General features: G+C 42.9%; 1 protein-coding gene across 2 annotated transcripts in view; it reads left to right on the top strand.

Moving 5' to 3' along the window:
* Positions 1-21,756, top strand: part of PRDX4 (peroxiredoxin 4) — a 32,441-nt gene extending 10,685 nt beyond the window's left edge. Inside the window, exons 3-8 of one of the 2 annotated variants that reach the window (XM_069761465.1) lie at positions 2,952-3,068; positions 3,727-3,849; positions 5,930-6,060; positions 17,962-17,996; positions 18,226-18,272; positions 21,621-21,756. In XM_069761465.1, the coding sequence (XP_069617566.1) occupies positions 2,952-3,068; positions 3,727-3,849; positions 5,930-6,060; positions 17,962-17,996; positions 18,226-18,272; positions 21,621-21,624 (457 nt within the window). In that variant the 3' untranslated portion in view covers positions 21,625-21,756. The remainder of the gene's footprint in view (positions 1-2,951; positions 3,069-3,726; positions 3,850-5,929; positions 6,061-17,961; positions 17,997-18,225; positions 18,273-21,620) is intronic. The other variant, XM_069761464.1, reaches the window with a different exon arrangement.
* Positions 21,757-21,972: the final 216 nt, after the last annotated feature.

A 21,972-nucleotide genomic window follows, 5' to 3' on the forward strand; every position in this document is an offset into this window, starting at 1 on the left:
TTTTTTTTTTTCTTTTTTTACTGATTGTTGTCATTAATTTTTTTTTTTTTTTTGGTCCAGACCGCCACTACCCCTTCTTCAATCCAGAACTCATTCCTGCAAAATGGAACACAACCCCCTCCTCACATTCCTCCACCTCTACACAAGCCACGTGGTGATATAACCAGTGCCCTAGACAGTAATACTGTTTATACTAGAGCATAAGCTGAGTTTTTCAGCATTTTTTTTTTTTTTTTTCTCCGAAAGACCCCCTTGGCTTATACTCTAGTCAGGGTCCCACAAGACTGAGGGGGAGCGGCAGTGGCAGAGCAGCATCTCACAGGAGGCAGGAGTCGGCTGCTGCAGCTAACACCTTTTCCTGCTGCTAAAGAGAAATGAATATTCACCGCACACAATGAATATTCACCGGCTTCCTGCAACGGCTGTGAGATCAAGTGTGCCCGCTACTTAAAGGAATGAATATTCACTGCTCTCCACTCCTATAGGTGTGGAAAGCAGTGAATGTTCATTGCCTTTAGTAGCTGGTACACGTGATCGCCCGGCCGCTGCAGCATGTCAGCAGCTGAGGTTACTGTGCCCGCTATTTAAAAGCAATGAATATTTACTGCTCTCCACACACACAGTCCTGGCATGGAGAGTAGTGAGTTTTCTGGCAGCTGTCCTCTGCTTGTAAGCAGCGCATGACGTCCCTGCTGAGCATAACTCAGCTGTTGGCATCAGAACAGAACGCTGCGTTGGAGTGCAGGGAAGAGGAGTAAGATGAATTTTTGTTTGTTTTGTTTTCTGATGGGGGGCCGTGCATACCAGGCTTGTACTTGAGTCAATACGTTTTCCTATGTGTTTTTATCACAAAAAAGAAAAATAAAAAAAAAAAATTTGTGCCTCAGCTTATATTTGGGTTGGCTTATACATAGAACTGCTTTATCAATTTTACCAGATGCAAAATGGCATAAAGGCCCCCCCGCGCTCAAAATCTGGTGATGCAAAAACTATTTTTTTGCAATAAAAAGCATCTAAGTGTGTGACAGCTGCCAAACATAAAAACCCGCTGTAAAAATCCACTATAAATGGTAAATAAACCCCCCTTAGTTAGGGAAAAATAATAAAATAACAAAAATGTATTTCCATTTTCCTGTTAGGGCTAAAGTTAGGATTACGGTTGGAATTGGGGTTAGGGGTGTGTTAGCGTTAGGTTTGTGGTGTGGGTTATGGTTAGGTTAGGGTTGGGATTAGGGCTAGGGGTGTGTTGGGGTTAGGGTTGGAGTTAGAATTGGGAGGTTTCCACTGTTTAGGCACATCAGGGGTCTCCAAACACGACATGGCGTCCGATCTCAATTCCAGCCAATTCTGCATTAAAAAAGTCCAAAACTTTGTGAGATTTCTCTGGAACACTTGAGGAATCTGCTTCCCTTCCGAGCTCTGCCATGTGCCCAAACAGTGGTTTACCCCCACATATAGGGTATCACCCTACTCGGGACAAATTGGACAAAAACTTTTGGGGTCCAATTTCTCCTGTTACCCTTGGTAAAATAAAAAATTGTGGACTAAAAGATCATGTTTGTGGAAAAAATAATTTTATTTTTTTTATTTTCATGCCGGGGCGTTATTAACTTTAGTGAAACACCTGAGGGTTCAAAGTTCTCACCACACATCTAGATAAGTTCCTTGGAGGGTGTAGTTTCCAAAATTGGGGCACTTGTGGGGGGTTTCCACTGTTTAGGCACACCAGGGGCTCTCCAAACGCAACAAGGAGTCCAATCTCAATTCCAGCCAATTTTGCTTTGAAAAAGTAAAACGGCGCTCCTTCCCTTCCGAGCTCTGCCATGCTCTCAAACAGTGGTTCCCTCCCACATGTGGGGTATCGGCGTACTCAGGACAAATTGCACAATAACCTTTTGGGGTCCAATTTCTCCGGTAACCCCTGGGGAAAATAAAGAGAAAATTTGGATCTGGAGTAATTTTTTTTTTTTTGTGAAAAAAAAAGTTAAATGTTCATCATTTTATTTATTTTAACTTTCCAAAATTTCCTGTGAAGCACCAGAAGGGTTAATAAACTTCTTGAATGTGGTTTCAGAATGGTGTCACTCTTGGTTATTTTCTATCATATAGACCGCTCAAAGTGACTTCAAATGTGAGGTGGTCCCCAAAAAAAAAAGTTGGAAAAATGAGAAATCGCTTGTAACTTTTAAATCTTATAACTCCGTCACAAAAAAAAAAAAAAAAATTTGGTTCCAAAATTGTGCTGATGTAAAGTAGACATGTGGGAAATGTTGTTCATTAAGTATTTTGTGTGACATATCTGTGTGATTTAAGGGTATGAAAATTTCCATTTTTTTTTTTTTTTCCCCCCACAAATAAACACAAGTTGTATCAAAGAAATTTTACCACTAGCATGAAGTACGATATGTCACGAGAGAACAATGTCCGAATCAACGGGATCCGTTAAAGCGTTCGAGAGTTATAACCTCCTAAAGGGACAGTGGTCAGAATTGTAAAAATTGGCCCGGTCATTAACATGCAAACCACCCTTGGGGGTAAAGGGGTTAAAGAACACCAGATGCTGTACCCTTCTTTCCTGTGTCCACTGGTGAGTCTCCACTGGTGTCAGTGTCTGGCATTGGGCTGCGGCACTGACATTGTCAACCAAATGGCTGCCCAGAATAGAGTATGCCATCTACAATTGGAAAGGCTGGCTGCTGTAACGTAAACTCTGGAGCCAATGCCAGACACCGGGAGCAGTGCACCTGAGATTCATTGATGGACCTGGGAATAGGGAGTACAACTCAGTATAAGACAACAAAACAAACTAGTATTTGATGTTGTAGTTATTTCAATAGATGGCTAGACATTTATTTTATTTAAGTCAACAAGAAAATGAGTATATTGCATTAAATTTCTGTTTAAGAATAGGATATTTTAAAGCTGTAATTGACTGATTTATTTATTTTTAGCACGTTTGTTTGTCCAACTGAAATTATTGCTTTTGGAGACCGCATAGAAGAATTTAGATCAATTAATACTGAGGTGGTGGCCTGCTCTGTGGACTCCCAATTCACACACTTGGCATGGTATGTATTTAGTATGAAATAATTGTGTTACCAGTGGGAACTCTGTAGACTAAAGTGCCAGAGCCATAAATGGAAGATATAGGAGACTGCTGTACAGAACATGCAATTTTTTTACACAATATATTTGGTTAGTTGGGGTGGTTGAGCACTATTGATTAGCAAATATTGTCAATCTGCAGGTAAATGGCATTAAATTCATGCCTTGTAGTATAGCTACAGGGAAAAAATGAACTTGTATCTTCCGTGCTGCCACTCTTTACCATCTTCTGGGGGGTGCAGGGAACTATTTGTTATCATTCTCTACATGGTCAAGGTGGCTTTAATCACTTCCTGGCACCTTTATAACTAGCTAGGCTCACATACACTGTGGATTAGGTTGTCAAAGTGAGGATTACAGCTGTGCTCAGGATGTAGTTAGTGGTGCCTTATAGCTCCTGCATTGCCCCATGGCTGACTGCAAGAGAGCAGCTACAGGGAGGATAGATGGTTTTTCCCCCTGAAGCTGTGTTTCCAGTAAACCGGGTATCATTGTAATGCTTTTTACCTTGTTGCCTTTCACTGTTATTTGAAAGAAGGCCTAAAAAAAATTGTTGCGAAATATCAAATGTTAAATGGACATTAAATAATGTACACTTTACAACAACTTTACTAATCACAGGATTAATACACCTCGGAAGCAAGGTGGGCTTGGGCCAATGAAAATTCCTCTCCTATCTGATTTGACACATCAGATTTCAAAAGACTATGGTGTATATCTGGAGGACCAAGGTCATACACTCAGGTTTGTGTGCATTAGTTAACTTCTTCAAAAAGCTTCCAAATGAATTTTCCAATTTAGTGCAGTTTAGTAGAGGTAGAGACCACACGTTGCAGGACAAATTTGCACCTAAAAGTGCCATAAATTATAAGGCAAATCTGTGCCAGCCATAGGGTAATTTTTATTTATTTTTATTTTTTGTGCACAATCTATACATCTGGTTAACTTTGATAGTATTCTGTGGGTTACTGTTCTGTCCATGGATTTTCACACTTTAGGGATTATGACAACTACAAATATACCAGAATTGACTCAAATTGATCCAGATTTCTAGCACACATTACATGCACCACATTTATTAAAGAAGTTCCATCAACATTTTCATTCCACCCTAACCATGTAATGATGTGTAAGCATATTATAATAGTTATTGATCACGGCTTTCCCTTGTTTCCACCACCACTGTGGTCCTTTTCTGTCCCAACTGACCTGATGGCACGATTGTAAAGTGATTTGTATGAATTGGAACTTTTTTCTTATTTTATTCTATGGTGACCCATACGGGGTCTTAGTCTTGCATTGAAAACTGTATCACCTTGGTAAAGCTGCTGAGCAGTTGCTTGTACAGGAACTAGTCTAGTGAGGTGCAAAAAGTAGAACAGTTATGTTTTGCGCACAGCCCATAACTGTTTTATGTGTAGTAAGCCGATGTTCTTTCTCTCTTTGCTTAGTAACTCTTCCACGGTATTGGTTTTACTACTCGTTTATATAGGATGATTTATAAAAGGATGGTGCAAATGCAATTGTTTCCCGTGCAGCCAATCAAACTTACCAGCAAAACTTAATTTGGTTCTGTGAACATCCAAATGGAGATGTGGAGGTGCACTAATCTACAGATTGAGGAAGATCTGCAAAACGTAGTCTCTTGACATCAGCCATTTCTTTAACTTGTCCAGCTAGGAAACTCCAAACTTGGTACTCTCAGCAAAGAGATAGTAGATGTAGCACCTGCTCCCTGTCCAGAAAATGGTTACATTAGGGGAGTCTCATGTGCTTGATTAAGGGCTAACTTTTGTAGCGATTGATCTTTCCCCTTAGGGAACACCAACCTGTCAGTGAATTCACCCTCTTTCAATTGGGCCCTGGAAGTCAATGCAAAAGTAGCATTATTTCAATTTCTCTAGGTTCAGCTCCTCAAGATGTAGTCTCTATGGCTTAGGGTAAGTTCACACAGGATGTTTTTGCTGCTTTTTTTTTTTTTTTTTTTCTGCAAAACCTGATCATCTTGGCAGGAAAAAAGCTGCGTCAAAAACGCAAGTTTAGGTGCATTTTTGGTGCATTTTTTGGTGCTTAGTGATAAGGGAACGTGATAGGCTGCCCTGAACAAATGTGTTTTGAGGGAGCGCCTAAATCTGTGTAAGTTGTAGATGGTCCTAATTTCTTGGGGTAGAACATTCCACAGGATTGGCGCAGCGCTGGAGAAGTCTTAAAGCTCGGAGTGGGAGGTACGTATTACTGCTGAGTTTAGTCGACAGTTGTTTGCAGAGCATAACGAGCAGGTAGTGGTTTGTGGCACATGTTGCTCCATACTTGTCTACTTTCTTTAGCTATGCAAGTGTTGTGCTCATTGTCTTTTATGAAGTCTTTGGGCAGCCAGGATTTTTCCCATGACATGGTTACAAATTTCTTCAGCCATTGCAAACACAGCTTCAATGTGCAAGGCATTTACCAAACCTATTCTGAAATTTTGCAAGAACGCAGTCTGGTGACAGTAGAGCCAAACTTCAGCAAGCACAAAGCTTTTTCTATCTTCAATGTCACAGCCTTATGTTGTACCAAGTAAGCACAATTTATATTTGGCTTTTGATAACTGGGAACCTAAGTAGCCAATGTTTTTTTTTTTTTTTCTTCTTTTTTTTTCTTCTTCTTTGTTTGTCACTGGACATTTACCACTGAGGTTACTCTAACGACAGGCTTTTCAGTTTTGTACCATCCATTTTAAATCCCTGTATAAACTTTCAGGATCATACCTTGACTTCACATTTTTAAATGCATACATTTTAAACACCTCCCTAGAAATTATTTTTTTTCTTTTGTATAATAGAGGGCTATTTATCATTGATGATAAGGGAGTTCTTCGGCAGATTACGATGAATGACCTTCCTGTTGGACGATCTGTAGATGAAACACTTCGTCTAGTTCAAGCATTCCAATATACAGACAAGCATGGAGAAGGTAAGGAAACGTTCTATCCATGTCTGATGTACCCGATGGACTGGAAGTTGGTGTTTGGCTATTAAATGGCTCATTCCATCCTGGTTGAGAAGTTCCGGTCACTGCTTGTACCACCTGTAATGAGTAAAGGTGTGTTTTTTTTTTTTGTTTGTTTGTTTGTTTAAAAGGTAAAGGCTGTTAAATTTAAAATCGGGGTCCAGCAGCTGTGGATCCAGGTCTACCACCTTATTCACAGAAGAGAAGCTGTCTTATTAACAGTTGCAGGTCACAACTTAACCCCTTCATGACATGGAATTTTATTTCTCCATTGCCTGTCTAGTATGCTATATGGCAGAATGGGTAAAAATAAAAAAAATCGCCAAGTGCTTTGAACTTGCAGAGTGCAGTTCCACAATTGTTGTTTTTTTTTTTATCTACCTTGTTCACTGTAAATATGCAGCTGTATAAGGGCTTATTTTTACTCCGAGCTGACCTTTTTGTTGATACCATTTTGGGGTAGATTCTATGTTCTAATTGCCTTTTATTACATTATCCTTTTGATTTCTTTTTCTGTTAAGCAGTTTACTCATCGGGTTAATTTTTATTTTTTGATTGGACTTCTACATATACACCGATAACAAATGTGTGGTCGGGGTGTTTTTTTTTTTTTTTTTTATATTGCTTCAAAAGGGATGATTTGCACTTTTTGTTTTCGTGATCACGTTACCGATGCACCAATGGGAGTGTAGAATGATCCATCCGTGGCTATTGGAGGCACATGATGGCTGATTTTAAATCAGCTGTCATGTGCGGAGTAAGATGCTTTCTCAGTGTGCGTCCCTGCATCAAAGGCAGTGACAAGTCTATTGACGTACAAGTGCCACAAAGGTGAAGAGGTTAAAGGCCGTTTAAGATGTGTTTTTTTTTTTTTTTTGTTTTTGTTTTTTTTATAATTTTATAAATAGGATGACTCATTCCATTTAAGAACATCTGGGATGTAAAGTCCTACAGAAAACTCTTCCCTTTTCATTCTGGCTAGAAACTAAATGAGCTACTCTTGATTTGGAGACTGCAGCAAAAGCATGTAAAAAAAAAATCTGATGTACAACATCATCTGTGAGAAGTTCAATAGTGTACTTGCGTGGATAATGGAGGCCCATCTTTTGTGTTTGTGCAGCTAGAGGGTGATATAAATTCAGCCAATATCCCATTCCTTGTTAAGGTACCTTCACACTGAGCAACTTTAGAACGATAACGATAGCGATCCGTGATGTTGCAGCGTCCTGGATAGCGATATCGTTGTGTTTGACACGCAGCAGCGATCTGGATCCTGCTGTGACATCACTGGTCGGAGCTAGAAGGCCAGAACTTTATTTCGTCGCTGGATCACCCGCTGACATTGCTGAATCGGCGTGTGTGACGCCGATCCAGCGATGTGTTCACTTGTAACCAGGGTAAACATCGGGTTACTAAGCGCAGGGCCGTGCTTAATAACCCGATATTTACCCTGGTTACCATTGTAAATGTAAAAAAAAGCAAAAACCACACACTACATACTTACATTCCGATGTCTGTCGCGTCCCCCGGCGTCAGCTTCCCTGCACTGTCAGCGCCGGTCGGCCGTAAAGCAGAGCACAGCCGTGACGTCACCGCTCTGCTTTACGGCCGGTGCTTACACAGTGCAGGGAAGCTGACGCCGGGGGACGCGACAGACACCGGAATGTAAGTATGTAGTGTTTTTTTTTTTTTTTTTACATTTACAATGGTAACCAGGGTAAACATTGGGTTACTAAGCGCGGCTCTGCGCTTAGTAACCCGATGTTTACCCTGGTTACCCGGGGACTTCGGCATCGTTGGTCGCTGGAGAGCTGTCTGTGTGACAGCTCTCCAGCGACCACACAACGACTAAAGAGCGATGCTGCAGCGATCGGCATCGTTGTCTATATCGCTGCAGCGTCGCTTAATGTAACAGTACCTTTAGAGTTCCATTCAGGATGCAGCAAATTAGTGCTGAGCTGGACATTAGATGAGTGGTTCAGATTGGAAACAAGCAGGGAAAAAATAAATCTCCAAGCTGGGGTGAAATCCTGAGGGCTTTTATTCAAGTAAATACAAGTCCCTAGCTTAGACTTGTACTGTTATGAAATCAAACATCCGCTGCCAGTTTGCACCCAACTTAAAACAATAAATAAAACCCTACATTCATGACCAGGCAAATTATCATGAAATGTTTAAGGCTATGTGCACATGTCCGGAATTGCCTCGGAAATTTCCATGGCAATTCCGGAACTCCCTGCCGCGGGATAAATGCATGCGGAATTGGCATCCGGTTTCCCGCTAAACACTAGTGTTTTGCAAGCGTAATTAGCTTGCAGAATGCTAGCGTGTTCCAAATGATTTGAAGCATCGCTTGGAAAACTGACAGGTTGGTCACAATTGTCAGACAGTGTTTGACAAGTGTGACAAATTTTTTACTATTGATGCTGCTTATGCAGCATCAATAGTAAAAAGATATATAATGTTAAAAATAATAAATAAAATAAAAAATCGTGATCTTCTCACCTTCTGGCGTCCCCAGCAGTCTTCCTGCTCCTCGTGATGCTCCAGTTCCCAGTAATGCATTGCGAGAATGACCTGTGATGACATAGCGGTTACGCCATCACAGGTCATTGCCGCAAGGCATTATTGGGAACAGGAACAGGAAGACTGCCGGGGACACCGGAAGGTAAGAAGATCACAATTTTTTTTATTTTAATTTTTTTTTTTTTTTTAACAATTATATGGTTTTGAGGGCCTGGAGGAGAGTCTCCTCTCCTCCACCCTGGGTACCATCCGCACATGATCCGCTTACTTCCCGCATGGTGGGCATAGCCCCATGCGGAAAGTAAGCAGATCAATGCCTTCCTATGTGTGCAGAATCCCCGCGATTCCGCACAAAGAATAAACATGCTGCATTTTTTTCCGGAATGCGATGCCGCCGAAAAAAAAAAACACGCAACATGTGCACAAAAATTGGGGATTGCATTCTAATAATAGGATACATTAATTTTTGCGGTTTTATCGCGTTTTTATAGCGAAAAATCCTGAACTTGTGCACACAGCCTAAAACTAGTCAGGTTAGGATACAAGATATATTCCCTTAATACATGACCTCCTGGAATGTTTTTACCTACTAATATGGGCATACTGGTGATAGAATGGTTAAAATAGTCATACACCCATATCTGCGATCTTAAAGGGAACCTGTCACCCCCTTCCTCCCCCCTGGCATTTTTACTTTCAAAATCTTTTATTGGATTTTCAACTTTAATAGGGAGAAAAGGAGGAGAGGGGGAGGGGAGTTGAGAAGGGAAAGGGGAGGGGGGAGGTAGGAAGAGGGAAAGAAAGGAGGGTAGGGATGGGAAAAGGGAGAGGGAAAGGTCAGACCCCCTGCCAAAGTAGGGGTGGGGGGGGGGAGAAAACAGAACCATTTTCACATTTGAAGTGCATAAATGTAGAAATTGCAGGAACTATGTACAGATACAAAAACATAATAGTAATGAACTTGTGAAATAGCAGTAGTGTTACAAACTACGTGAAATTTGACTCTTTATGAGTCGAAGAGAGCATCGGTAGCAATAGAACTTTTTTTTTTTTTTTGTGATGTGTAGAAGCAGTAATAACACAAAACAAAACTTTTGAAATAGCAGTAGTATCACAAACGACATGGAATTTGACTCTTTATGAGTCGAAGAGAGCATCATAAGCTATAGAGCTTTTTTGTGATATTTGAAAAAGCAGTAATAACACAAAACACAATATTTGACTCTTTGAGTCGACAACAGCACCAAAACAGTAGGACTATTTTATACTTGGCAAATGGAGCATGAACTTGACTGGTGTTCAGGTGATGGGTGTGGGAAATTGCTGATCCCATCTGGACCACTTTTTTGCAAACTTTAGGTACTGGTTATTGGCAATTGCGAAGTGAGACTCATGGGATCTATGAAGAGAGATCCTTGAGATGATGTCTTTTGTTGATGGGGTTTGTTGAGTTTTCCAATTTGATGCTATGAGATTTTTTACGACTAAGCAGATATGAGTTATCAGTAGTTTTTGGTTATGGTCGAGCTGACCGAGTCCAAGAGACAACAGAGCCCCCTGGGGCTTCAAGTCAAAGGGTGTGCTAGTAAGTTTGTTGATGATTTCTTTAATTTTTTCCATATGGGATTTATCACGGGACAGCTCCAGAAAATGTGCATAATGTCTCCTCTTTGGCCACAGCCTCTCCAGCATTGGGCAGAATTTATGGTGTCCATGTGCGCCAATCTGCTGGGGGTGTAATACCATCTTGATTCTACCTTGAAGTGTGTTTCTTGTAGGGCCATTGAAAGAGTGGACTGGTAAGAGGTGGTGAAAGCCTCTTCCCACTCTTCAATACTATAAGTGTTTTTTAAATCTTGTTCCCATTTGAACATTGGGGGACTTTTAGAGAGTTAAGTCAGAGTTGAAATTGCTATAAATGAATTTGTGGCTCCAAAATATGCTATGTCCAATATTGCTTAGGAGTTTAATGGATGATTCTGATAATTTGGGTCTCCTCCCCATAAAAGATCCTATGTTCTTTTTGAGTATAAGAAACTCTAGGAAAGAGGATGGTTGAGTGCCATATTGGCGTTTCATATTTTGGAAGCTTATAAAGGTCTCTCCTGAGTGTATGTCCCCAATCTTCTTAATTTTTGAGTCTGACCAAATTTTTGGGAAAGTTTGGCCAATTATGGAATAGGCCAAGGAGATGGGAATGTATCTTAATATAGCTGAGTGTTTAAGGCCTTTCTTTTGGAGTGATAATTTTTTCCAGGCTGAGGCTGTTGCCTGAAAGATGGGGTGGGAGACTGAATTTGGGAGGTTGCCAAATATTGATTTGTATATAATCGATTTTGGGTGGCTATTGTTATTTAGAGCTGTCTCGAGATCAAGCCATACTGGCGGGTTGGAGTTCTGCATCCAGTGGATACTCTGTTTTATAAGCAGTGTGTGGAAGTGGGCTTTTATGTTTGGGATATTAATCCCTCCGTTTATTTTTCTTTTAAAAAGAGTTTGGGTGGCAGTACGTGGCTTTTTTGAGTTCCAGATAAAGGTTTTTATCTGTTCCTGTAGGTGTGTGAAGCTGATGTCTGAAAATGGTAGGGGGACACATCTCAGGATGTATAAAAGTCTAGGTAGAATGAATAGACCCATTGTCAGCGCTCTGCCCCACCATGTAAGTGTGTTGTGCCTATGTGTTATGGTTTCCTTGTTTAGTATTTCTTTCAGTAGATTGAAGTTAGATTTTATTGTCCCTATATTTGTTTTATTTATTATGATACCTAGGTAAGTGAGTTCTTTTTCACACCAGTTTAGGGTTGTTAGGTTTTTTTATAGTATGGGCTTGGGCTTCACTAAGACCTATTGGGAGTATATTGGATTTAGCTTTATTAATTTTAAAGTTTGAGAATGAGGAGAATCTTTCGATAGTTTGGATTGCTTCGGGAATTGAGGTTTCTGGGTTGGAGAGGGATAGAATAATGTCGTCTGCAAAGAGGGAGATTTTGTGGTGTCTGGTGGGTGTGGAAATGCCTGTTATTTTGTTATTGGATCTTATAATTTCTGCCAGTGGTTCAATTACTAGGTTAAATAGGATCGGGGAGAGTGGGCAACCTTGTCTAGTACCGTTCCTGATACTAAAGGGGTCCGAAATTTGACAGTTGCAGTAGACGCTGGCCTTGGGATCTGAGTATAGGGCCATTATGTGTGATGTCAGGGGTTTGTCGAAGCCAAATTTGTTTAGGCATTCTCTCAAGAAATCCCAATCCACTCTGTCGAAGGCCTTTTCAGCATCAAGCGACAGTAGAGTCATGGGGATTCCCTGTTTCCTAGCCCAGCTTAAGATATTAATGATTCTTCTAGTAGAATCCGCTGGTTGCCTACCTCTCACGAATCCCATTTGGTCGTTTTGAATCAACCTTGGAATCACCAGGCCGATCCTATCTGCAAGGATTTTTGAATAAATCTTGACATCAACGTTTATTAGGGAGATAGGTCTAAAATTTTCCATGGCCTCAGGATCTCCTTTTAATTTGGGGATAACCGAAATTGTGGCCGCTAACATTTCTGAGGGGAAGGAGCCGCCATGGAAGATAAAGTTGAAAACCTCTGCTAGGTGTGGGGAAAGATTTTTTGAGAAAGTTTTATAGTATGCATTTGAGAATCCATCGGGGCCTGGGGACTTGTGAAGGCCAAACCCTTTGATAGTGTTTTCTATTTCGTCGGGCGTTATAGGGGCTTTGAGGGCGGTAAGTTCTTCTAGGGTTAGGGTGGGGAGGTTTATTTGTTTTAGAAAGTCTTTGATTTTGTCTATTTTGACCAAATTGTCTGTGGAGTCGTTATTTTGGGGGTTTATGTTATAAAGCTTGGTGTAGAATGTTGCAAATTCATTTGCTATCTCGTTAGGGTGGGAGATTTTACCTGACCATCTAGCTTGTTAATTCTGTTGATTCTACTTTTGATTCTGTTCGTTCTTATTTTATTGGCCATGTATTTAGTAGGTTTGTTGTGTGATGTATAAAATTTGTAGTTTGACATTTTAACTATGTTGTCATATGGCGAAAATAGGGTCTCTCTTAATTCTGATCTTAGTTTGGAAAGCTCCTTTTGGGTGTTCTGGGGGGCTGTGTTATTGTTTAGTATATTGTTTTCTAGTGTCCGAATTTTATTAGATAGGTCTTTAATTATTCTCCTAGACTCCTTTTTTTTCCCTGGATGCCATTCCCAGCAACAGTCCTCTGATAACCGCCTTGTGTGCGCACCAATTGATGCAAGGATTGGTTGACTCTGATTTGTTGACCTCAAAGTAGTTATTTATTGCGCTTTGTATAGTGTTTTTATTAGTTGGATTGTGTAGGATTTTGGCGCTACATCTCCATAATCTGGCATTTAGGAGAGGGGGACCTATTGTGAGTTTCCCGTAGACAGGAGCATGGTCCGAAATTGACCTAACTCCAATTGATATTTCCTTGAATTTTGTCAGGGAGTGGATGTCTGTGACAATTAAGTCTATTCTCGCGGCTGATTGATGGATGTCCGAGAAGTGTGTATATTCTTTAGAATTGGCGTTAAGGCACCTGAAGCCGTCAAATAGTTAATTGTTATCTAGCCAGTTATTGAGGCAGTCATTAGCGGGTCTGTTTTTGGAGGAGGAGTCCAACCTGTTGTCCGGGGTGACATTGAAGTCCACCAGCAGAAACAGATTACCTCTCCTGACCTCTTCGATTTTTTTTTTTCACGATTTTGTTCAGGAATGGGACCTGGCCAACATTTGGGGCGTAAATGTTTGCTATCGTACACTCCTGATCGTTTATTTTACAAATGAGTATGTGGAAGCGGCCATTTTTATCTTTAAATTCACCTAGGGTCTCAAACGGGATTGAGCTCTCAATCAATGTTAGGACTCCTGCTCTTTTCTTTGTGTTACAAGATTCGAACATGTGTGGGTATTTGTGGTGTTTAAAATAAGGGTGGTTACCTTCCAGGAATTTGGTTTCCTGTAAGCAGATAATGTTGGCCTTGGACTCGGTCAGCTCTCTCCACAGTGCGTGTCTTTTTCTAGGGTTGAGCCCTCTCACGTTGTATGAGGTCAAGTTCAGCTCCATTATGCGTTTTTGCTGAGTGACTGGAAAATAGGGATAAGTTTAGGAAGTAATCAGAAAAATTACAATTATTGGAAACGGCTATAACTTGAATTAACTATACAACAATTTTCAGATTTTGGTATCAGTTCCTGAAAGAGAAAAAATGGTTAGTCCTGTTTATTAATGTAGAATATATGGACAGGTAGACCCGAAGGGATGCTACCTCCTCTCGACGGGAAAACTCCTGTGAAGAAAGGGAAGCAAACAGGGAAAGCATCCTGGTATCAGAGAAATCTAATCAGCAATTTACAACTTGCAGTCTCCCAACAGGAATATAAGTGACATTCTTCAATTTTTGGTTCTGGTGGAGGTGGGGGAGTCTTTGATTGAGTCAATGAAGTCCATTCCATCTCTAGGTGAGAAGATCGGAATGGTCCGTCCTCTGAAGCTCACCAGTAATTTTAGCGGAAAGCCCCATTTGTAGGGAATGTCTTTTTCCCTAAGGAAAGAAGTGACCTTGCTGAAATCCTTGCGGCCTTCTAGAGTTTCTCTAGATAGGTCTGGGAAGACCTTCAGGTCCTTGTAGGGTTCGGGGAAAAACTTGTTCGCTCTAAGGTAGTTGGTAATTTTCTCCTTGGTTTGGAAGAAGTGAATATTTAGGATGGTGTCCCTTGGGACATCTGAGGCTATTTTGGGAGGACGGGGGAGTCTGTGGGCTCTGTCGATTATAAGATCGGAGGGGGACAATTCCGGGATTGCTGTTTTGAATATGTCCTGGATGTGTTGTGTGAGATCTTCCTGTTTAACTGATTCCGAAATCCCTCTGATTTTTAAGTTATTTCGGCGTCCCCTGTCCCCGATGTCTGCCATTTTAATTTTTAGTTTGTGGATCTCAGCTGAAAGGTACTCTAGGTCAACGGTTGATTCTGCAGTGCTCTTTTCTATTTTTTGGATTCTTATTTCGTGGTTCTCAACTTGTTTATTGATTTTGTCGCACATCGTGTCGAACTCTACTCTCCATTCTTGTTTTTGAATTTTGAATTCATCTCTGATCATGGATCTGATTTCCTCAATCATGTTTGGTTGTAGTTCTTGGTTATGGTGGTTTAATCCTGGTTGGGCACGGGGTGGGCTCTCCCTTCTGAGTCTTTGTTTTTCAGGACTTTGGTTGGGGCTGTAGTCATTGTATGATTCATCAGTCGCTAATGTTTCTGAGGTTTACGTATTTTTCGCCCATTGCCCCTGGCATACTTCTTTTTGAGGAAAGGGAGGAGTCCATTTTTTCCAACTGGTGGGGATTTTCATCCATTTTTGTTTTTCTTCTAACTAATGGTTGTTGGTTAGCGTCTCTCTGAGGCGATCTGGATCTGGCTCTAATGTGACTAATGAGGTTTACTTGGTCCTTGTGAGGTTTGTGGCTGCTATATGTTTTGTTTTGTTTTGCAGCATTTTGTGATTTAGGAGATTGTTGGGACTGAGAGCCCCTTAGGTCTAGAGAAGCTCATGATGGTTGGATTGAGTTAGCTGGGTAATGGTAGGATAGTACCGGGGGGATCCGGTGTGGGAGCCGCCGCTTTTGAGTGATTTTTAGCGGGAATTATGTGGCTCAGTGGTCTTTTTTTGGGTCTGTGCGGGACAGAGTAAGGCCACTAGATGATCTGTGGGATTAATTCAAGATGTGAACTGGTTTCAGAGAACTGTGATTAAAGCGTATGTGACAGTAAGGGTATGTCGCTGGAGCGTTTTAGATAGGGCTGTGTAGCGCTGTGATGCTACGGAAGTTGCGCAGCAGCTTTGTGAATACGTCTCTGGGCACTTATTATGGAGCGCTGGTAGCTGTGAGAAAATGGCGCTGGAGCTTCTTGAGTGGAGCTTTGGAGCGCAGAAGGGTAACAGTTACTGTAATGATTTAGCTGGCAGGGGCAGTGAGACCTGTGAGCTGCTGCTGCTGTGCTGCAGCTATTGTATTATATTATGTGGGCAGACTGGCCGGGTGCTTGGAGCAGGGGGAGGAGGGGCTCTTACCTCCTACCTGCTGTGCCTTGGTAGTGATTTTGCTTGTCTGCTGACCTGTTGATTCAGGGTGACCCAGGCGCTGGATCTGGATCTGTGCTGCCTCTGGAGCTGTGCTGCTGCTGTGTCCAGGTGGGTAAAGCAGGGTCTGGTCTCTCCCCCGCTTGTTGTATCGCTCACTCGGTGTGGGGAGAGGAGGGGAGCGGTTGCTTTCCCGCCGCTGCTGCGGGCTCACAGGCAGAGGACTCCGGCGCGGCCGGAGACCGGATGTATCTCCCGCCCCGCGCCGAGTCCCGGACCGCTTCTGCTGCTAATCCGTCGGCAGTGAGGTTGTAGGGCTGCCGGCCGCTGCAGCGACAGTCGCTTCTCTGCGCCCCTCTGCGCCCGGTCTCGGTGTGGGCCGCAGGCTTTGTGCACCCGCTCCGTTGCCGGGTGCCGTGGAGGTGGGGGAAGAGATTTCTCTGTGGCGGCTCTAAAGCGGTGACACTCACCGCCTCGCCGGTCACCTCCGTTGTAGTTCCGGTGACCGGGTCTTCTGTGCCGCTTCTCTGTTCCTGGCGCTCCTGGCGGTGGATGATGCGGGCTCTTGGGCACCCGCTCACCGCTGTCGGGCGCTGAGGGAGAGGGAGGGAGGCACTTCAATGGCGGCTCAGCCGCGGCAGCCTCACCTTGTCACAGCGGTCCCGTTGCCCGTGGGGGGCCCTGATATTCAGCCCCTTTTCGGTCTTGTCTGGGCCCTGGAGGAACCTCGCTGTGTCCGGGGATGTGCGGTGACGCTGTAGAAGCGTTGCAGCCGGCTGGCTGTAGAAATTTAGGCCCAGGCCTCAGAGGTGTGAGTAGGCCTCAATTACAAAAGTCCTCCAAAGTGGGAAATGTAGGTCTGGGAAGGGACTAGGTTGTATCCCGGACCAATCCTGTGTGTTTTTGGGACTGGATGGCTGGGATTTAGTCAGTTTTTTGCCGGATTGTGATGCTTTCCCCTGGAGCCTCTCACTCTACAGCCTCATGCTCTGAGCTCAGGGGGCGGAGTTTTTCCCCCCTGGCATTTTTAAACTAAAAGAGCCACCTTGTGCAGCACTAATGCTGCATTCTGTGAAGATGGCTCTTCTTTTTTTTTTTTTTTTTTTAATTTCTTTTTTTCGGGCATGCGCTGTTTGCCTGAAAAAGGAAAGCACAGCGCAGGCACCGGGTACGTTACTGAAGGAGGAGGAGGCGGCGCACGCAGAGGCTGAGTGATGGCTGGGAGGCGGTTGTGTCCAGGGGAAAAGACGTGCCTCCCGGACAGACTAAAGGTATGGCCTGCAAATTATAGAAAGTAATATTGCAGCATTGAAAGGGACCACAAAAAGAGCCACCTTCACAGAATGTAGCATTAGTGCTGCACAAGGTGGCTTTTAGTTTAAAAATGTCAGGGGGGGAGATGACAGGTTCCCTTTAATGTGCAGAGATCGTCTTATTCTGATGAGTTCTTCCAGGCTCCGGGTCGTTTGGTGCCTGGAAGTAGCTACTGCATGATGAAGAAACAGTGATTTGCCATCGAAGAAGAACCATGACACCAATGCCCCCAGCAGGGTGGAAAATGTACATATAATTGCACAATTAAAGGGTACCGGATCCCGGGGCCAGCAATACTCATCACAGGGCACTGTGACGCTGACGGGAGGGGGGGAGGGATGCAAACGAAGACTGGAGGCAGTTATCTTCCAGGTACCTCATGCCCAGAAACTAATTACGGTAATTAATAAAAAGCCATTTCTGCAAATCAAGACTGCAGATATCGGCATACAGGTATGATTATTTCAACCATTCTATTACCTGTGTGCCCATATTAATAGGTAAAGGCGTGCCAGGGGGTGACAGATTACCTTAGCACTTGCTAAGAGAATTATTAATTTTAATTGTTAATATTGGTTCTTCGTGTTAATGGCAAAAATTTTGAACAGATTTTATTCCTCGCCTCCAGCCATGCCACCAAGGCAACCTCATCAGATGGACCAAAGAATTCACCTGTTGTGCAGGTGCAATGTTTTGTTTGGACTTGACCTACAAATGTGCTGTGTATGGTAACTTTGGCTGATCCTTTTTATGTGACTGCAGACCTCAAGTCAGATGCACTACTCACATTCGGCTAAGCTCACACCGAGTCTTTGTAAATGTTAAGCTTTTATTCTGGTCAGATATGTATGTATTTATTTAATCATTGTATGCTAATGTTTAATTTATTGAGATCTTTATTTATAATATTTTTTTTTTTTTTTAGTTTGTCCTGCGGGGTGGAAGCCTGGTAGTGAGACTGTAAGTACCGTACACAACTCTTCAATGCAACTTCTAAATAATAAATTGACTCTTGCTAAACTTTAGCTATGCTGCATATCCAGACTAGTAATAGTAGCAGCCTTCTACTTTTCTGCCTCAAACCTATGAAATGCTTTCCCAACCACTCTTGTATTAGACAGTAACTATAGTCTGTGTGCATAGCACTTATAAATTCCGTCTCAGTGCCACGTTTATTTGGTTAACTTAGATCAGACCAGATGATGCTATGAAAGCTTGGTGGCCAAGACAGGAACTGTAAGTAAACTTCTACACCTTAGTTAATTTTAGGCTCTACTTGCATTTCTATTTTACTTGACTGTCAGTATGGTGCACATGGCATATGATGCGTTCATGGGGTCTAATAGTTGCCAAGAGTATCATTTTGTCTTAAAGGGAACCTGTCACCCCGAAAATCGCGGGTGAGGTAAGCCCACCGGCATCAGGGGCTTATCTGCAGCATTCTGTAATGCTGTAGATAAGCCCCCGATGTTACCTGAAAAAGGAGAAAAAGACGTCATATTATACTCACCTAGGGGCGGTCCCGCTGCTGGTCAGGTCGGATGGGCGTCTCTGGTCCGCTCCGGCGCCTCCCATCTTCATTACAAGACGTCCTCTTCTGATCTTCAGCCACGGCTCCGGTGCAGGCGTACTTTGCTCTGCCCTGTTGAGGGCAGACAAAGTACTGCAGTGCGCAGGCGCCGGGCCTCTGACCTTTCCTGCGCACTGCAGTACTATCCTCTGCCCTCAAGAGGGCAGAGCAAAGTACGCCTGCGCCGGAGCCGTGGCTGAAGATCAGAAGAGGACGTCTTGTAATGAAGATGGGAGGGAGGCGCCGCAGCGGACCAGAGACGCCCATCCGACCGGACCAGCAGCGGGACCTCCCCTGGGTGAGTATAATATAACGTCTTTTTCTCCCTTTTCAGGTAACATCGGGGGCTTATCTACAGCATTACAGAATGCTGCAGATAAGCCCCTGATGCCGGTGGGCTTACCTCACCCGCGATTTTCAGGGTGACAGGTTCCCTTTAAACTGGTCTGTAAATTGTCTTTATAGGATTATAGCTTAGAGTATTTCCCAATCATAAGTACCTTAACCACATTCTGTTTTTCACAATTCCTGACACTTTACGTACTACGATTATTTTTGGGTCTGTTTAGAATTGCAAATGTATTCTGTATCTCTGATGTGAAATTTAAAATATAAGCTAAAATGAATCTAGTATTCTGAAATCACATGCCCAGTGACTCAGCTTACGTACACTACCTTTTTAAAGGTATTGCCAGCGCTGAGGAAATTTTCAACAAGTGCTACATCTTGTCAAATTTTAACTGCACTATAAACACTGTTAGGCCGGGGTCACACTTGCGCGATCAATGCGAGAAACTCCCTTATCAAGTCCTGGCACTTCGGCCGGCACTCGGGACCGGAGTGTGCGGCTGCATAGAAATAAATGCAAACTCCGGTCCCAAGTGCCGGCGGCAGTGCTGGGTATTGATGTGCGAGTTTCTTGCATTGTACTTGCAAGTGTGACCCTGGCCTTAGGATTTGACTTTGCTTGATTGTCTGATTTTTGCATACTTGTGGTCATTTGTCAACTAGCTTAACACATTCTATTACAAGAAACTGATGAGACTCTAGCCAGCTCGACTGAAAGGGGTCATTCCCACTTGCGATGCAATTGGACAAGTGCAATCTGATTAACCCCTTTCTGACATGGGGCGTAATATTAGACCAATGTCAGACTCCCTCCCTTTGATGTGGGCTCCAGCGCTGAGCCCACATCTTTCCCAGCACGTCGGCTGTTTTGAACTGCTGACATGTGCCTCTAACAGCTGCAGGTGGAATCGCTAAATCGTCAATCTGATGGTGACATTTAAAGGCCCCTTTCACACATCAGTTTTTTGCTATCAGTCACAATCTGTCAAATTATGGAAAAAAAACGAATCTGGCGACTGATGCTGCCAGATCCTTTTTTTTCTCTCATAGACTTGTATTAGCGACGGATGGCCTTACGTTTCATCTGTCGTTCGCCGTATCCGTCAAATTGTCCAGTGGCCAGAGACAACACACAAAGTAACGTGTTTTGTGTACGTTAAAATGATGGACAGCGGCGGATCCGTCGCCGTCTGTTTGCTCGAATGGAATCCTATGGGTGCCGGATCCAGCAAATGACGGAATCCGGTTACTGATTCCGTCGCAAATCCCACCCATCGGTGATCGTTGGTCACCGATGGGTCGGTATGACAACCAGAGATCTCCAGCAGACCTCTATGGTTGTCACTACCGGATTGCTAAGAGCGCCACCCGGTGGTTGGCGCTCGTAGCAAGTAAGTAATTCTGCTACATACAGGGGATCTGATCATCGCCTGTATGTAGCAGAGCCGATTGGACTATGGCAGCTTCTAGTCTTTCATGAATACTATTGAAGCAGGCCAAAAGTTAAGGTGTTTTTTTAAATATTAAAAAAAAATAAAGTTCAAATCAGCACCCTTTTGCCCAATTCAAAATAAAACAAATCAAAAGTACACATTAGGTATCGCCGTGTTCAGAATCGCCCGATCTATGAATATAAAAAAAAAAATTAACCTAATCGTTAAACGGCGTAACAAGAAGAAAAAAGTCAAAACTCTAGAATTTTTTTTTTTTTTATACTTAAGTCCGGAATCGGTGATGGACGATTGGACATTTCTATACTTTAACTTTGTCCTTTTGGTTTCTTTGGACATATAAATGGCCTTTTTTCTTTATCAGGTAATATGAATCTAACCCTAGGCTCTCCCACCAGCAAGTTGTTTAGCAGGTAGCTGCTGGATGTTAAACTTTAAATGGAACTGCATTGGAATTGAGGTTAATGTCGCCAGTTTACTCTGGAATAGAAGCCGATAAGCAGTATAGCCTCAGGGTAGGTGCCCATGGTCAGTAATCAGCAGAGCTTTGGACGCAGCACATGTGCATTGTATTCAAAGCGCTGACCCCTATTGAATACAGCTGAATCCGCATGTGTTTGTTAAACCATGCGGAATCACAGAGTTCAATACATTGTATGGGTGAAATTTATCTTACAGAGACTTGTGTCAAGATAAATTGACATGCTGCGGTCTGGAAAGACGTGTCGCATGTTCGTCTATGCAGCTGAGCCGCGGGCGTCTATTCGCGCATAGTGGGCATAGGATTTCTTGCAATCCCATGCAGGGTCGATGCTTCAGGAGGCCGTCAGCAGCTGGAGTAGTGCGTTGCTTGGGATCACAGAAGGTGTCGGTGAGCAGACTAAATTTTCCCTATGATATTCCTGGTGCGGGATTCAGGATAATGGCTGCTGGAAGCTGTTCATACGCAGATTATGATATCTGGAGACCTGCCACCGCTGGCTTCCTGAAGCAACGACCCTGCGTCTTCTGATTCTGTGCTGCGCACCCCTGGTGACCTCCCTTTGGATTATAAAATGCACCCCCGTTTACCTCCCAATCTTGGAGGGTGGGGTGGAGGAATGTGTCATCTGAAACGTGTTTTTTTTTTTTTTTTGTTTGTTTTTGTTTTGTGAAGTTGTGGGAATAGGAAAGGAAACTATAATTAAAAATCTGTCTTTTTTTTTTCTTTTATAGATAATTCCTGACCCAGCAGGAAAGCTGAAATATTTCGACAAGCAACACTGATGTTTATAGTTTTAGACTATACATAGATCAGTAAGTGTTTTAAAGCTGGTTGATTACATTCATTAAAATTCTGTGAATTTTGTTACTCTTGTGTGTTTCTTAAATATAAATATTATGGACTTCTGTCATTTCGTAAGCAAAACATCTGTCTTTCTGCCGTTCCCTACTCACGATAGTCCAGCAGCAACAAAGAGTAATGTCCTTCAGTAGTTCTTCATTCACAGGTTGAACATATGAAGAGTGGTCATCTCCACCCCCCAGTCCTCTCTACTGCTTTCAAGAAGTGCTGCTCAACTCTCCA

Source organism: Ranitomeya imitator, chromosome 3 (genome assembly GCF_032444005.1).
Source record: "Ranitomeya imitator isolate aRanImi1 chromosome 3, aRanImi1.pri, whole genome shotgun sequence".
NCBI classification, from domain to species: domain Eukaryota; kingdom Metazoa; phylum Chordata; class Amphibia; order Anura; family Dendrobatidae; genus Ranitomeya; species Ranitomeya imitator.